Source organism: Ptychodera flava, chromosome 4 (assembly GCF_041260155.1).
Source record: "Ptychodera flava strain L36383 chromosome 4, AS_Pfla_20210202, whole genome shotgun sequence".
In the NCBI taxonomy this organism is placed as follows: Eukaryota; Metazoa; Hemichordata; class Enteropneusta; family Ptychoderidae; genus Ptychodera; species Ptychodera flava.
The window spans coordinates 15,337,688-15,354,955 of NC_091931.1; the positions used below are offsets into that span (position 1 = coordinate 15,337,688).

At 38.5% G+C, this 17,268-nt stretch overlaps 1 protein-coding gene across 1 annotated transcript; it reads right to left on the reverse strand.

The window, feature by feature from the left end:
• Positions 1 to 379: 379 nt before the first annotated feature.
• On the reverse strand, positions 380 to 14,118 carry LOC139130989 (sodium- and chloride-dependent glycine transporter 2-like). Its single transcript, XM_070696873.1, has 14 exons — positions 13,971 to 14,118; positions 11,368 to 11,560; positions 10,921 to 11,052; positions 8,977 to 9,196; positions 8,414 to 8,546; positions 6,936 to 7,070; positions 6,503 to 6,606; positions 5,172 to 5,296; positions 4,274 to 4,386; positions 3,510 to 3,650; positions 2,905 to 3,004; positions 2,344 to 2,462; positions 1,470 to 1,631; positions 380 to 1,095 (listed from the first exon to the last, which is right to left on the reverse strand). Exons 1-14 carry the CDS (start codon positions 13,992 to 13,994, stop codon positions 916 to 918), a joined length of 1,881 nt encoding a protein of 626 aa, XP_070552974.1. The 5' UTR covers positions 13,995 to 14,118; the 3' UTR covers positions 380 to 915.
• Positions 14,119 to 17,268: the final 3,150 nt, after the last annotated feature.

A 17,268-nucleotide genomic window follows, 5' to 3' on the forward strand; every position in this document is an offset into this window, starting at 1 on the left:
ATTACAATTTATTCATAAAAACAAGCGTGTAACTTAAACAGAAAAGCAGATGAGCTTACATTTGCAGATTTAACAGACATTACTTCATAATCCAATTATCCAAAATTAATTCCAATCGTTTTACATGCTTTTAGGCATAACGGAAGATGTAGCTGATGCACGTAAGACAAACACTAGTAAAATGTTAAGCGTTATTATAGTGCCTCAGGTTTTCACAAAATAATACGACGTTCAGAAGATTCTGCTATAAACATGAGACATTCCTGAAATTTGACACGAGTCGTCGGCCGCGGAAACTGGAGAAAAATCGTACTCCAACTACAAATCCCATAAACTTCTTCTGTACACATTTACACACCAGTGAAGGATAAATTGCGTCTAAAGCGTAGGAGATTTTCAAAAGTATATTATTTTGAATAAAAGGATGGAGGTTCCTCAATAGCATGCAGCAAGTACAGACAGTCTGCAATATCTACAATGCTTGGAGAGATGCTGGCACTTGCAGCTACATCATAAAAATGTACGATGTAGAACAGTGTTTTACATTAATAGAGCAGAGCTTTCCACGATCCAAAAGTGTCAGAACTAAGAAACATTGATTTTTCAGCACTTGACAAAAATCTTAAAACAGTGAGAAAAAAACTTTTCATGTGTTTCTCCTTCAAAGGAAACTTATGTATTATTTTGTAAATGAAAAGAAAATGGCCGCCTTGATTTTCATTTATTTGTAACGTTGAATGCGTGCAGGTACAATCAATATCACTTGTTTTGTTTTTTTTTTGTTTTTGTTTTTTTGTTTGTTTGTTTTTTGGGGTTTTTTTTGCTTTTTTTGTTAGTTAGCTTTAGATGATGTATGACTGTGTATCCTCATCTGAATCACAGTAAACCAAAATCGATGTCAGAGAGTAGGGTAATTCAAAATGAAGGTAAGGTTGTTTCTGCCTTTTCAAAGGTCATCGTCGGATCGACGCCTGACGGAAAACCGCCGGGGTTGATCGACAGTCCGCCGTCCTTTGGTGGGTAGCCGGCTTCTTGTCGGTGCCTTTCCAACATAGGTCCCCAGTCACTAGCCGGTTTGACGGAATTCGAAAGACGCTGAAATAAGGGGGAGATAGGTGTCACTTTATGTACAAATTTTGGTACAGTCAAATCTGTATATAATGGTCAATAAAAGGACTTAGAACAAAATATATATCTTGTACAACATATATAATCCACGCTTCTTTGTGGAGGGACGATGTATAATCCCAGGGCCTATCTTAAAGTAACCATTGTGAAGAGATAGCCAATAGGACAGGTGTAAATTCTTTGCCTGGATCTTCATTTAATGTAGCTTAGAAAGCTGACAAGGTTGTTGATAAAATGTACATTATTTTACATAGTCAATATCAGTTCCTATGTCACCACCATGTCAAAAAGTGTTGCTATACCATAGTACATGTTTATGTATTGGGCAAAATGACACGCACCTCCATGAACGACCCCGTTTCTTTAACCACGAGTTGATAAATCATGTAGGCAAAGAGAGGGCCGATGCATACTGTTACGATCATCCAGGCCAAAACGGGGTCAGCCCAGGTCGGATATCCGGCCAGGGGCTTGTAGTCGATGAAGGAAAAGACCATTACAAACTGTTCGTTTTTCCATAGTTTGGAATGCCGCCGGAAGAGGGGAGAAATACATGGTGGGAGAGAGAGAGAGAGAGAGAGAGAGAGAGAGAGAGAGAGAGAGAGAGAGAGAGAGAGAGAGAGAGAGAGAGAGAGACGAGAGGAGAGAGAGAGAGAGAGAGAGAGGGGGGGGACAGACGAGAGAGAGAGAGGGAGAGAGAGAGAGAGAGGGAGGAGAGAGAGAGAGAGAGAGAGAGAGAGAGAGAGAGAGAGAGAGAGAGAGATGGAAACAGATAAATACACAACGATATATACGGAAAGATAAGGCAATTAATAGATGTCGATTTCATGTTGACATTCAATGTACTTGAAGTTTTCAGATTAAGAATACCAATAACCTAAATAATAGTTACAAACAAAGATGCAGTGTCTTCAGTTAAATATTCAGTTCACTCACAAAATGAATATATCTGAATCGGTCATTAGGAAGACGCCTTTTGTTGTTACTGTTATCAGATTCCCTACCAATGCTAATAGCAAGCACGCTCTCCGGGCGGCACACACAGTTCAAAGACGGGGCCATAATATTTTTCATTGAACACATAAACGATTTTCAATGGATTTTCATCTTGTGCGTGCCTAAGTTGTCCGGATTCACGTCCTTCAAGATTTGAGTTTTCACTTTTTTAAAGAGAGTCTAGAATTATATGTGGTCTTTGTCGGTATGAATACTTACGCCAAGAATCAAAGGCGCAGCGAACATTGGACCAACTGATGTTATAAACATTGCTATCCAATATGCTGACGATCTCTGCCCAACCATTGATTCGACGTCCGTTAACAGTCGACGAAACCCTATAAAGATACGGTAATTAACGCCGTTGCTATTTGCTGAACTGTAGATGAATTCGTACCATATTTCACATTCTGATATTATTATATCAGACATATATTTGACTTTAAAGAGAAATATCAGGCAGGTCACGGGAATTCTAAAACTTAGCCATCGCTTACCAAATACTTTGCCAATAATCTTCCTGAATATTTGACTCTGTTGTCATGGAGTCTTTTGTTTCAGAGGATGGATAAATTGATTCTCAAAATTTACATATCTCCCATTTCGGTCGCCATTCTTTATAGTCCACGTCACGGTTCGTGTCAAAGTATTTTCTACGTGCTGTATGGTGTTACTGCTCACTTTGACCCGCATTTTAGTAAGTTTAGTGGAACGGTAGTATGAAAAGTCAACAAGGTATGGCCCCTAACAAGACAACATGTTTCCGAGTGCATGTCTTACCGTAAACGAAGGTCACGACGAGAATTTCGGCAAGGGCGACCGGAATGACAGACAATATGACTGAGTAAGTGTCAACAAGGAGAAACCAATACAGTCCACCCTAGTGCAGAAAATAAACAGTGTAGAAAGAAAGCACAGGACACACTTTTATCAAGACATCAGCGACTATATTACACTTTGTAGATAAAAGGTCAGCAAGATTTAGAATGACTACAATCCAGAAACGTAAAGTTAAGAACTATGGCAAATATTTGAAAGAACCACAAATAAGTAAAACTGATGGCATCATTTTGCTTAGTAATCAATATTTTGTCATTATCAGTATACACTATAGGTGAATTAAGAACCACACCATCAAAATTTTCATCTTCGTCGGCCACTGCAATCGTCATCATAGTCACTGTTGCATCGTATCTGCATTGATGTAAAGGCGCTAGAACATGCCGAAAATTTTCGATCAGTGATGACGTCCAAACCGTGCTTACCGATGTAATTCCGAGTTTTACGTTCGAAGAAAAACAAAGGCTAGTTCAAGTCTATGTGTGTTCAATGGTTTGCTATAAAAATATCATGTGTAATATGCTACAATGAATAGGAGGGCTTACCTCGGTCACATGAGGTAGACCAAGTAGGAAGAATATCGCACACAGGATGCCGGGTAATACCCATCTGCGGTGCTGAAATGCATGTCGGAGTGACTCGAAATCATCGTATAATGACGTCACGATAGTTTGAACCATGACAAACTGAGAAGCGAGAAAGAAAACATTTTTATATTGTAGTCAGCCCACGACCTTCGACAAACGCCTACTCCGAATTTGCTTCCGGTTGTACTTTAATTAGACTGAATGATTAAGCCGTGTGCGGGCGCTATGCGACCTACCCCAGTGAAGGGTCGGACGTTTTGGAAAGCCAGAACGCCCCTACACTGCACGACTGAATCCTCCAGTCCGTACTTGCATGTGCACATCATTTACGATATTGCGGTATTGATGCATAGATGGGCCGCTAGCGATGAAATAAGGTTATCGGTCATGCTGACCCAGACGAAAGCCTATTTGTACGCTGAGAAAGTTACACAAAGTAGCGAAAAATACTTGAATTTAAATACGATACTCTTGTGATTGTTTTTTCAAACATGACGGAAAGCTCTATGTGATACTGTGTTTGAGGTTTACCACTCGCCACATACGAATTCAATATTACTTGCAACAGTGCATATCAATCATCATATTTTGTTTAGTTATTTTACTTTGAGCAACATACTTTTCAAAACACTTTATGAACGATAATAGAGAAGCACGTTTATGTAGGTTTCCCCGACGTTTAATTAAAATAGATGAGTAAATGTGAAATGAGTTGGCAATACCTGTGAACTTAAACCAACCACAACCAGCATCAGGAAGAAGACGATCGCCCAAAACGGTGCGCCTGGCATCCGAACAATCACTTCTGGAAATGCCATGAATGCCAATCCAACACCTTGGGAAAAAAAGATGGCAAAATGCCGGCAATCGTTTTGAATCACGGATACATTTCAATAATGTGTTCGGCACTCTACCGAAGTAAACTGGTACTCTTGGCATGTCGCCTTACAAAAGTTCTCCAGCCATACCGACCGACAAAATTGGAGTTTACTGCTGGTATTGTGTAGTGTCAGCTGAGATCTATCTGCTATCTTTCCTTCAGGGACGCAATTTGAAGTTTATCATCGCTCTGTAACAGGACGATCAGCTTCATGCAGCTGTGCATACAGTAATATCCGTTGGAAAACCCCTTCATTTCCTCGCGTTTAAAAAAGAAGATTCAAGGCCCGTGTACACAAGATTCTTTGTCGATGCATATTTCGAGCTTTTACTTCGAAGACTGCCCATCTAAAGTGGATTCAACTTTAAAAACATACCACAAGTCAAAAAGTTTACAAATATATCCTTTCGCCGACAGATATCCTCAATACTCGATGTGTGATAGATAAAAGTCATCTTTCGCCGCAATAGATAACCTCAAGACTAGATGTACGATCGATAAACAGCGTAGAGTGATATGACAATTGTCTCTCTATCTGACAAAATTAACTTTCCTTACGTCATATTTCAACCCTGACTATGTACAAACACGTACAAATGGCTGAACTGGAAAATGATTCTTTTCGAGAATATAATCGCGCCGACATTTTTTGTTTCAAAGCACCCCGTGACCATATCCAATTAAAGAACTTGTCATCTATATCTAGGAACAGGTGATGGGCCCGGGAGCAAATCACTTACCACTGCTGGCCACCTCATCGACACGCCTGCCGGTATCGTGGGCCATGAAGCCGAGAACGGCGAAAATGGCAAATCCGGCAAAGAAACTGGTCAAGAAATTGATGATAGGGATTATTAGGGCATCCCTGAATTGTAGAAAAAGAAAAATAGATGTCAAAGTCAGTGTTATTGATAGACGAACACGTTTTGTTTTGTAAATATTGAAGGAGACTTGATAAGGAACGCATAGAACTTACCCAACACAAATTAGCAAAATAAGGTCAATCGCCTTCAGCTTGAACTATGTACTGGAGCAATGACAGTTAAGGGAGCAATCGTTTTTTACAGGGAGGGGGTTGGTGGAAATCAGGGGGGGTTGACTTTTACGGAAGCGTTTTAGGGGGTCAAATTTTACAATCAATGATTGGAAGGGGGTCAGATTTTACAAAGTTATGGAAAAAAATTTGACTTTGGAATTTCACCGAAATGTTGCTTGGTCCTCCATACATAATCTATGAGTAGTCTATGAGGAGCTATGAATAATTTCTTTTAAATACAAAACTAGCTAAATCTGTGTATTTATGTACTCTTGTTTATTGATGTTAGTGTACTTGATTAGACTGGGGCGATTACAAGTTCATGTGTATTCAAGAATTTTAATTTTGGAATTTCAAAAAAATGTTGATTCTCTATAAGTATGTAAGGAAACTTTAAATATTGTTTTTACAATACAAAACTAGCTATTAAAATCAGTGCTTTAAAAAAGTTTGACGATTTATATAAATGTACGTGACGAGAATCATTTGAAAGAGCAGATCTGAAAAACCAATATGATATTGGAATTTCACTCAGTGATTATTTGTAAAGTTCAAAAGGATTCTTTGAAAGTTCACAGGTCAAATGGGAAATTATAAGTCAATTACGATATTATTGATACGGACTGTGACATCTGCGGGAGAGTCGCTGTTTTTTGTGCATGAAAATTCAAGGGTGGGTAACTCTTTTTCTTGCAAACACTTTTGAAGGGCCTATTTTTTTAGCCCAGGGCAATAGGGCGCGAAGGGTTAATGAATCAAATCTGATGACTTTTTTGGGAAAGGGGTCACATTTTACAATTGATGAATTGGAGAGGTCAAATTTAGAAATTTTATTTGGAGGGGTCGCTTTTTACATTTCATTTGTCGCTCAAATTCCTCCCCTTAAAAAACGAATGCTCCCTAAAAAACACAAAATTCTTTACCTAATATAGTCAATGACTGGTTTCATGATCACAATGTTGGGGCAGACGAGCGTGTGTCATAGACTGAACCTAGAGATGAAATGAGCAAACGCGACGCAATTATATTACTTACGCGTACAAGTTGTTTTTGAATTTGTTGTAGCTGGCCATGACGTGAAGTCCACCGAAGGAAGCACTCAAGGAAAAGAACACCTGAGAGGCAGCGTCTTCCCATACCTAAGGTATATCGTTAAAAAAAGAATTCATAAAAGTTATTATAAAATCTTCAGTTTTCCCCTTTTCTTCGTACTCTTTTCAATACAGATCTATAGTGTACATATCGGCTAAAATCGACACAGCGATGGCTGAACAGAATTAGTTGTCCACGGATTTTCCTAAAGAGGAGTACAGTTGAAGGTTAGGTGATAATTGGATTAATAATTAGACAATTATAGTTCAATCACTTCTTTGTTAAAAGTGTTAATATAGCACCATTCTTTTCAATCATGACCTTGGAGTTCGACAGGCAATAATAATAATTTTCAACACTTGAAAAAAAGACTCACATTGATATCAGTTAGTCTACTCCAGTTTGGCTCCATGTAATACCTGATACCCTCAGACGACCCTGGAAGAGTTGCGCCTCGGATCAACAAAGCGAAAAGCACGACATATGGCAGTGGCACCATAAAGTACGCGATCTGCAATTTGTAAGATACATTAGTGGTACATTCAACTTGCACTATTGAATTCTGGATTTACATTCTCGAAATTCGACGCAGGCCGTCCATAGTGCGAGTCGGTCAAATCTTCAACACTTTATTGTTTTTAAGCTGTCGACAGCCAGCATTGACGTTAACGCGAATCTAACCCGAAGAATGGGGAGTCGCTGGTCAAAACTCGCAATGATGCAATACACCTGGTCGAGAATTTTTTCATATTGCGCCGGCTTGTGATACTTCACATATGTATATAAGGCATGCCGTCGGTAAACTTGAAGAGTCACTGCCGGACATGCGCAATACTTTTCACGAGTGTCGATGCTTTCGAAAATGCCTACAATCGGTTGCCAAAATGTCTCCACTTTTCAGAATCGTTCAATCTTAGTCTTCCCGTTTCACGGCGTACAGAAAAAAAATTATTTATTTGTTCCTATCTGTAGTAGAGTATGCTTGAATAAAGTTGGTACTTATATATCATAAAATTGTTGGTGACAATTTACTTGCTGGTGAAACATAAGTATATTCATCCAATACTTCTGTTGACTGGCTGAACATTTTCGAGGAATAGTACTTTGCCGTCCTATTATACCAGTCTGACAAAATTTATTCGGCTAGCTGCTATAAAAGGCAAAATATGGTATCATAGTTCGACACACGTACTTAACGTTAAGAATGGAAAATTGCGGCCAACTGTATTGATTCAACCTAAACTTTTTCAAAGTATAATTACGGTCAGCCAACAATCCTGTCACCCACAAAACTGTTAAAGGAGCGAGGTCTACGATTTCATGTCAGGGATTTGCCATGATAATTATGTACATGTAGCATGGCGAGAGTTATAGTTGTAAAGGGGTGGAAGGCAATTTTGCGATGCAGAGAAGAGACGCAGGGATAGTTCAAGAGCGCGAATTTATTGGGCCGCGGGATTTGCACAACGTAATACTAAGGGCAGTTACGAACGGCTTTCGACTTTTCCCTCGAATTTTTAATTTATAAGAATATCTAAACAAGGTTGTTCACGGGGGAAAATGTCCGATTAAAATCTCTCGAATTCTGCTGGTCGGCTGCGTCTGGAAAATGTTCGGAGAGTGCTCGAGAATAATCCTGTACAAGCGCGCGAGTCTACTATAATCATTTATAATAACTGAGCATACTGTATTCTTATTGAGTAATGATGTGTAGTACACCTGTCAACACCAATGTCCGTCAAAATTTGAAGATATCATTGTATCAGACACCCATCTTTCTATGACTGTGCCAAAGTATGGCGCTTGAATCCGTTTATGGCTTGTAAACCGTGAGTTACGCTTACAATGCCTTACCTTTCCGAGGGACTTGATGCCTTTGAAAAGCACACAGAAAGTCAAGACCCAAGCTAAGAGCAAACAGAGAGCCAAATGCCACTGGATGGATCCTGTTTCTTCTATTCCGCTTGACTGTTTGAGAACGTAATTCCTGCACAGAGAGCAGCCAAACGAAAATTGAAATTAGAGAAAATGTGATCCCTGAATATTGCTTCCTTGTGCCAAACTAAATGTTCCCGAGTGTAATCGGACGCCCACGAAAAGTTTCAAATTTGCTGTGCAAATTCTTTTTATTTCGCTGGGCAAAAGTTATTAGATAATTTGAATTTTTCAGTTTTACTAAGGTTTTGCGTTTCAAATTAAAAATTCAAACCGGCGATACCGAACAATACATTTTGTCAATAGTTCCAGACCTCGCTTTCGTTCACACGATATAATCGTTCTCTAGAGTACTAGAGATATACAACATTGTGGTAACGAATTATACGGTCTCATGTTTTTAGAACGGTTAGAGATTTTCTATCTTCTCCGAAGATTGTAACAGGAAACAAACAATCTAGCATAATACGCTTTATACGTACCGAAAATATTCTGCAGTTGGTGACGTGGCATTGGCGGGCGGTGTGGTGTTCGTCCGGTCGTCATAGCATGAGGCCGTGTTCCAGTCGTTGCCGCATCCTTGCCAGGGCAGACCAGGCAACGCCGAAAACGACGCGAAGAAATATAGCAAACACCAGGAGACGATGACGTTGTAAAATATGGCTATCATGGAGCTCAGTATTACCATGCAGTAACCAAGACCTGCAGAGGTAAAAAAGAAAGGGACTCCTTAAATTACATATTTTCGGAAAACCTAGATACAGAGCAACATTTTGTTACAATAGTGTCACCATTGTTTACATAACTATCACGTGACAGGTAATTGTATAACCTTTCAAAAATCGGTTGTCCCTATGTTTTGTCTCAATGCTTTGAGATATGTGACTGAAATTTGTATGAGTGCAAACTATTCCAAGGATCTTCGAAAGTATGTCTCAGATTTTTTAAAACTTACTTAAACAATTTTTATGCCAGAAAAACTACCAGAGGGGTGGATTTAACCCTAAACACGATTGGAACTAATTTGGGATAATTGGATGGTGAAGTAAGGTGGTTTTAATCTGCACATGTAAGCTCATCTGCTTTTCTTTTTTAATTATACACTTGTTTTTATGAGTATTTTGTAATATTGCAACATTCAGCTATATTGTACCTAACACTTTTGAGAAATATGAAAAATATGCAGATCCAATCATCCCAAATTAGTTCCAATCGTGTACCTAGTTGATTTCTTTAAAATTGTGCCCAAATAAAAACTAAGCAAGATATAAAAAATCTGAGACACACTTTTGAAGAACTTTGTAGAAGCTTGCATTCCAGCAAGTTTAAGTAAGATATTTTGAAGTATTGAGACAAAACATAGGGAAAACCTATTTTGAAAGGTTATGCAAATTACCTGTCACGTGATAGCTATGCAAACAATGGTGACACTGTGGTTACAAAATGTTCCCCTATATCTAGGCTTTTAGAAAATGTATAATGTACAGGGGTTATGAGCTTATTATGCACCAGAGAATTGTTAGATTAAAGAGGTAAATTTCTTGTCTTGGAACCTTAATTGGAGGATGGGATATTCTTCTTTGATCATTGATAGGTTGATTTCATGTCTACATCAGAACAGATTATAAGATGATAGGAAGATTACCTGCAACTTAGAGGCTTTAATTTACCATATACTTTCCTGATACTAGCATTGGCGGTCAAGAGCAGTGTTTTAGTTATCTTGATTGTTGAAATATTGTGACAAAGGTGTCCATGATGGGTCACTGAATTATCACACACATGGACACAGGGTGCCTAAGTTTAACGTACACCTGTTGTAAAAGATATACATTTATATAGACGCTGATTCAAAAGCCCGTCCAAGTCGACGAGGGCGTTCTACATCATCACCTGCTGCCGACGAACTTGGGTCTGCGTGTAACCATATGGCGTCACACATTCTATTGACAGTAGAAGCGCCCCTACTTTCTATTTCTGTTCGGTAGTCGTCTCCTCTTCTTTCCTTCTATCAAAATATTATTGCTCTAGGCAATTTTTGAACAAGGTTTCCTCCATGTTGTATCCAATACTATATCACATAGTCGTTTATTATCTTAAGTTTTAAAATATCATCAGGACTAGTATTTGGTGTGTCAATGCCTGTAGTGAAAGGACCTTTACCTCACATTTACCTTTTCATTTTACCATTTCCGTTTTTGTACCAATGGCACTGTGAGAAAGATGCTTTGTCAATTTACCTGCGTTATGTACCTAACGTGCAGGAAATGCAATCTTCGTTATTAATCATCCAGCGTACTAACCGCAGAACACTTGACCTTCAAAAAGAAACTCATGTATGTACCGAAGTGATATTAAAGGTGCGCTGTGGAAGATTCGGAGTTTCAAATAGATGCGTACAGTGATGAGATATGGCATGTTCATACCTTTGAAGAGGGGGCTGAAACGCCAGACGGTGATACAACCCTGACTGGAAAACTGTCCCATCGTCAGCTCCACGAAAAATATCGGAAACCCAACAAACACAGTCATTATGATGTAAGGGATGAGGAACGCTCCTGAAACGGAAAGATTGGAGAGTCAATAGAACAGGCTATGAACTGCACGTGCCGCTCGGAAAGCCGTTTCTCTAATGGCTGTCAACTTCTCCTTTGCCATTTAAGCCTACGCCTGATCATAAAACAGGACCTCGTGGTTGGGATCGATGACCTACAGAGTAACGAACGGGAACGCACAGGGTCCGTTTAGACGACATACCATCCAATGATGATGTATAAAGATATAAGAGATTGCAACTCGTCACGTGCGCATGGAAATTATCTGAATAAATCAAATTGCGACTTAAATACAAATGACTGTTGACCGTAACTCACCTCCCCCATTCGCGTAACACAGATACGGAAACCTCCATATATTACCGAGACCAACAGCGTATCCAAGACTTGCCAAAATAAATTCTGCTTTGCGGGACCAGTTTCCTCTCTCTTGATTTTCATCCTTGCTAAAGTTAGCATGTGCAGAGACTTCTCTTAGCTCTACGTCAGTGGCTACACTGTCTGTATCATCCTGGTCCGAACAAAGAATACAAAGATGTCAAGCCGCCCAGTTTGAGAAGGCATGCGCAGAATGTATTCTTTCAGGCATGCTGATAGTGAAAAAATGGATTACCTGAGTAAAGTGTCCATGATGGTGATGATGACGATGATGATGATGATGATGATAATGATGTAGATGGTGGTGGTGGTAGTGGTGATGGTGGCAGTGGTGGTGGTATTGGTGGTGCCGATGATGATGATGATGATGATGATGATGATGATGATGATGATGATGATAGTGGTGGTGGGGTGGTAAATGTGGTGGTAATGATGATGATGATGTAGGTGGTGGTGCTGGTGGTGCTGGTGGTGGTGATGGTGATGGTGATGGTGATGGAGGCAGTGGTGTTGGTATTGGTGGTGCCGATGATGATGATGATGATGATGATGATGATGATGATGATGATGATGATGATGATGATGATGATGATGATGATGATGATGATGATGATGATGATGATGATGATGATGATGATGATGATAGTGGTGGTGGTGGTGGTGGTGGTGGTAGTGGTGATGATGATGTAGGTGGTGGTGGTGGTGGTGGTGGTGGAACGCAATGACCTCAGGATATTGTATCAGAGAAGGAAGACGAGTTGTAGAAAACCGAGGAGCTTTCGACAAATTTAATTAGTTAACATTCGGTGACTTAAAGGAATTATTCCTGTGCAAAACTATTACATCGCGAAATATGTAAGCAGAACATCCATTCATAGTTTACAGCGGCTGGAGGCGACCACTTTCTCTGCTTTCGTATCAAATAAGGCGAAATGAAAGAAGGAAAGGTCCCATTAATACCCTGCACCGGTTTCATGAATAAAAACATTTCTGTCGTTGAAACTTGCTGATATAATTTTTTGCTGAAATATGACATATAATTCGTTGCATTTGACATGAGATGGTTAAATGTAAAAAGCTAGATTGTTTAGGGCATTTTATATTATCTGAATGGGATTCAAGGACTTTATTCAATTTTTTCTTTGACAAGCTTGAAACCGAACTCAAAAGCGTAACTCATTTCTACCAAAGTGTTTTAGGTATTCTTTGAGGGACTCTTGAAACAACATAAGCTGAGAACCCCTCACTGGAATGTCTACAAACTTCCAATGTCAAAGTCGATAATAATCTTTCCGTTACGTATACGCCGCAGAATTTTTACATGGTGACCAAAAGAAGTTACAGTCTAAAGTCATAAACTCAATGCGTGTAGACTTGTGGAGATTCTTTACTGCCGCGATAGTTTCGTATAAATTTACAATTCAGACCATTCAGCGTTATGACCTCCTTATGAACAATGGTGCAGTAAATATCTGTCAAGATATTTGATGTCCTTTAGTACTCACTAAATCATCATAAATATGTGACAGACTGGACTTGCTAAATTAAGATTTACGATCGACTGTCATTAAATGTGATCGTTGAGGGCGCGGGAATCCGATGTTGACCGTTCTGTGAATTGAAATTGTCACAGTGCATGTAGCAGCTCGGGAAAGCAGTGTGTCAAGGCAAAGTTATTTTGCGCAATTCTCTTTGGTAAATAGTATGCGACGCTTCAAGCATTGAACACGTACACTGTCGCCATGTATTACGCTACGGAAGAACAGAAACGCTTTAGATTCTCCAAGTCGACCGAGAGCATATGTGGTGCATGGTTGCGTACTTCAGGAAGGTGAACTCATATTGATGTGTGCTGTGCATATTGCTGTCACGTTGATTTATGGGAAATCAACTTCAGGCCATTCTTTGCGTCTCGACACAGATAAGCCCCCTCGGGTATTTGCCAGCCTGTCATGTTGAGATAAAACTCACAATAACCAAGGTGAATAGTTCAGGCCGATAAACTGATCACGAGAATGTAATAAAAAACAGCAATTGCAACCTAAGAACCACTGTCGTCATTTCTAGTTGACAATAATCAGCTCAAAAGTAATGTATACTTTGACTTTTTAATAAGTGATAGATGCTTACTTTTTACATGACTGAAACTCAAAACAAAAAGAACTCTGGTGTGATATACAACAAGGGAAATTCAAACACAATGCCACCGTGTAACACAAACAGGAATTGCGGCGATCACCAAAAGTCTTGAGTGAAGTATTTGAGAGTCCAAATGTAAACTTTACAAAGTTGCATAGCAATTTCACCGGCACACTTGTGCAAATCCTGGCCAATATAATAAAGGAGAATGAATGTCAATGAATTCCACCGTTTTGATAATACTGATGGGAGTTATAATCAAACACGCCATTATACCAAAACCATGCCAATACGCCGAACACACCAGAGAAGCGGTTAATCACCTCATATGTACTTTCAGTAAATATGTTACTTCGACCTCAAGAGGTTGCTAAGGGGAAAAGACATGAAATGTTAACACTTACTTCTCTCCAGCCAACGGCGTCCATCGTTGCTTTCTTTCACAGATTCAGCTATTCAACATTTATGGTAATTCTTTTCGGATTTGTTTAAGTGTTGTCGAGGAAGATTTTACTCCTACATGACAGACGATACACATGACATGAAGATAGACATAAAACTGTGATCCGCCTTTCAATGCGCAATTTATCATCGGCAAGCGATTGAGATAGCTTCAGACAAGCAGCTCATAAAAACTACTTTCGTTCGTCTTCCGTTTTAATGAAACAAAGTCAAAAAGAATCTTATGTATTTTTGAAACACGTCTTCAATCACAGTTTGATAAAAAATGCCAATGGTAGCAACGGACTATTTGTAACGCGGACGTACAATGACTCCAGAATGTGTGAAGTGTTTATTGCTCTTGTTCTTTGCACCCTGACCGATTAACCCAACTTCTGACCTTAATCGGACACTCTCATGGTTTACTGCTATTTGAGATACATGTTAAACTTTTCAAAATTGAATACAAAACAAAAATGGTTCAAAAACACTTCAAAGGTCACGAAACAGAGCAAAGAGCAAACAAAACTATCCACGTCTCATGAATTATCAGAAGTGAAATGAAATTCTATCTCCCGTTTTCTGTGCCAGACGATTTCGTCGTACGGTGTCAAATGCTCACCATTTAAATCGCTTCAACATGTTATTACTTATTTAGTAATAAAATATCATTATCGACCGCACAGAAGCAATGTTTGCTTTAACAACGATCGCAAAACTAGGGCGGTTCGCGTACTTTCGTCATAGCTTGAGCTCTATAGAATCGCTCCATAAGCTCAGTTTACATAAAACGCACCACTTAAATACATATTTACTACTTAATTAATTATTTTACAGGTAAAAATCGAATTTGGTGATATCGATTCAGAGCTAAACTTCAAGAACAATAAACACCAAGTACTTGTAATTTTGGAAAACTTACAGAATTTACACTACAAAAAGAATTTTCAAATCATTCACCCAAGTCAAATGTGCGCCATTGCTTCATATTTTTTTATGTATTTCTGAAGACAAACAATTCTATATTCCCTTGTTAAAGAATAATATATAAGATATCTACACCGTTGATATAAATAACTGTGCAACCGAAACGACAATAAATGTGAAAAAATTGACGAAATTTTAGTCAACCTTGTACCACAAATCTATATAGTCACGGTCGGACTCATGCGGCGATTACAAATTCAGTTTGTAGAAATGCGCCCCGTAAAACTATGTAGGCAGTTTATTGGACGCTCACATTTTTACAATACCTTTCTGATATGCTATTTGAACAGATGTATGTGAAAGCCTTTGAAGATTATATGGGGCAAATACAGTGTCACCGTCTTGGTTATGTGGACACTAAAAGTTCACTTCTCACAGTGCTGACCATCCATGGGTTGGCGGCTTGTCCGTTTTAAATTTGAGATTTGGTAACATTCAGGCGGCGTTTTCCTCTGATTCCCACTCTTTGGTACAATTAACCTTTATTTTTACTCTTTATCATATGTAAAAGAAGATGTTTAAGCTTTCCGTTTCGGGGCGTACATATTTCCTCAAAAGTATTTTTGTCGTCATTGAATGAAAAAATAAATGCATGGAAAGTATGATAAGTTTAAGTCTCAATCTGCAAGAATGAGGGAAGCCATGTTCTTATTGTCGGATCGGTCTTTGCCTCTCTCCTTTTCGTCATACGCCTTTCAAATTTTCCTGAACTTTGTGTGAAAGTGTTCAAATGACTTTCAGACGATGAAATACTTCTACGAAACTCTCTTGCAATCAAAGTGAAAGGTCAGAAAACTTACGAATGAATCTCAGTATTATGGAAATTTCCGACTACGTGGTATTTCTTTCACGTAAGAGCTCTCGTACCGACTGTACAAATATCTGTGTGCAATGACTCTTAAAGCAAAAAAGAGACTGTTTCTGGTCACTGCGCGCGTCATCAGAGCCTGCGCGTCATGTCTTTTTTTGGGGGGGGGGGGGTGTTACATACTCATCAGTACAGCTATCCTTGATATCTGTGTTTGCATGTCCAAAATGCTAAAAAGAAAACGGAAGTATTATGCAGAGAGTTATAAAAGACAATAACTGTTGCATCAATAGTGCCAACCAGTATTATTAGGAATGAAAAAGAAAGGGAAAAAAAGAAAACCGCGTCGCCGCATCACTTTTGCTAAATGTCAAGGACCAGAAACATTTTTGGCCTAAACTACAATAACACCTGTTCTTTAAACAAGCGACCTGGCGGCCGATATAGCTCCGCTGTGTTTATGTAGAGAATAACTATTTTTGACACATGTTGATGAAGAAGGGTGGAAATCTTTGATAGCTCGATGCAGTGGCCAGAAAAAAGTGGCTAAAATAAGCTGCAAAAATACTTTGAATGTATCACTGTACATAGGATCATCCTAAGAACATGTCAACCAAAGCTATCTGATGAGTAGTTTTTGAGACAAAATTTTTTGACCAAAAATGGCAACAATTGCCCCCAAAAGTAAAAATTGCAGATTTCATCATAATTTCAAAAGATCAAATTTAGTTCATCTATAGAAACCTGTATACCAAATTTCAAAGCTGTTAGACAAGTACTTTTTGAGAAACGCATTTTTTGACCAAAAATAGGAAAAATTGCCCCAAAATTCAAAATTGCAGATTTCATCATTATTTCAATAAATATCATTTAGTTCATCTATGGAAACCTGTATACCAAATTTCAAAGCTATCAGATGAGTAGTTTTGAATATACACATTTTTTGACCAAAAATGCAAAAAATTGCCCCAAAAATACAAAATTACAGATTTCATCAGAAATTCAATATATATTATATATCTTAGTTACCTCATCTGTAGAAACCTGTATACCAAATTTCAAAGCTATCAGACCAGTACTTTTTGAGAAACACATGTTTTGACCAAAAATGGCAAAAATTGCCCCAAAATTACAAAATTGCAGATTTCATCATAATTTCAATAGATATCATTTAGTTCATCTGTAGGAACCTGTATACCAAATTTCAAAGCTATCGGATGAGTACTTTTGGAAATACACATTTTTGACCAAAACTGGTAAAAATTGCCCCAAAATTACAAAATTGTAGATTCCATCATAATTTCAATAACTTTCATTTAGTTAATCTGTAGAAACCTGTATACTAAATTTCAAAGCTATCGGATGAGTAGTTTTGGAAATACACAGTTTTTGACCAAAAATGGCAAAAATTGCCCCAAAAATACAAAATTACAGATTTCATCAGAAATTCAATACATATTACTTAG

Bases quoted from the DNA above. Each gene is read 5' to 3' on its own strand.
- LOC139130989 (XM_070696873.1), bottom strand. From the start codon at position 13,994: ATGGACGCCGTTGGCTGGAGAGAA. The intron at 3,651-4,273 runs GTATTGCCAACT...CTCGCTTCTCAG, and splicing joins TGGTTGGTTTAAGTTCACAG to TTTGTCATGGTTCAAACTAT. The intron at 1,096-1,469 runs GTGCGTGTCATT...CCCTTATTTCAG, and splicing joins AAACGGGGTCGTTCATGGAG to CGTCTTTCGAATTCCGTCAA.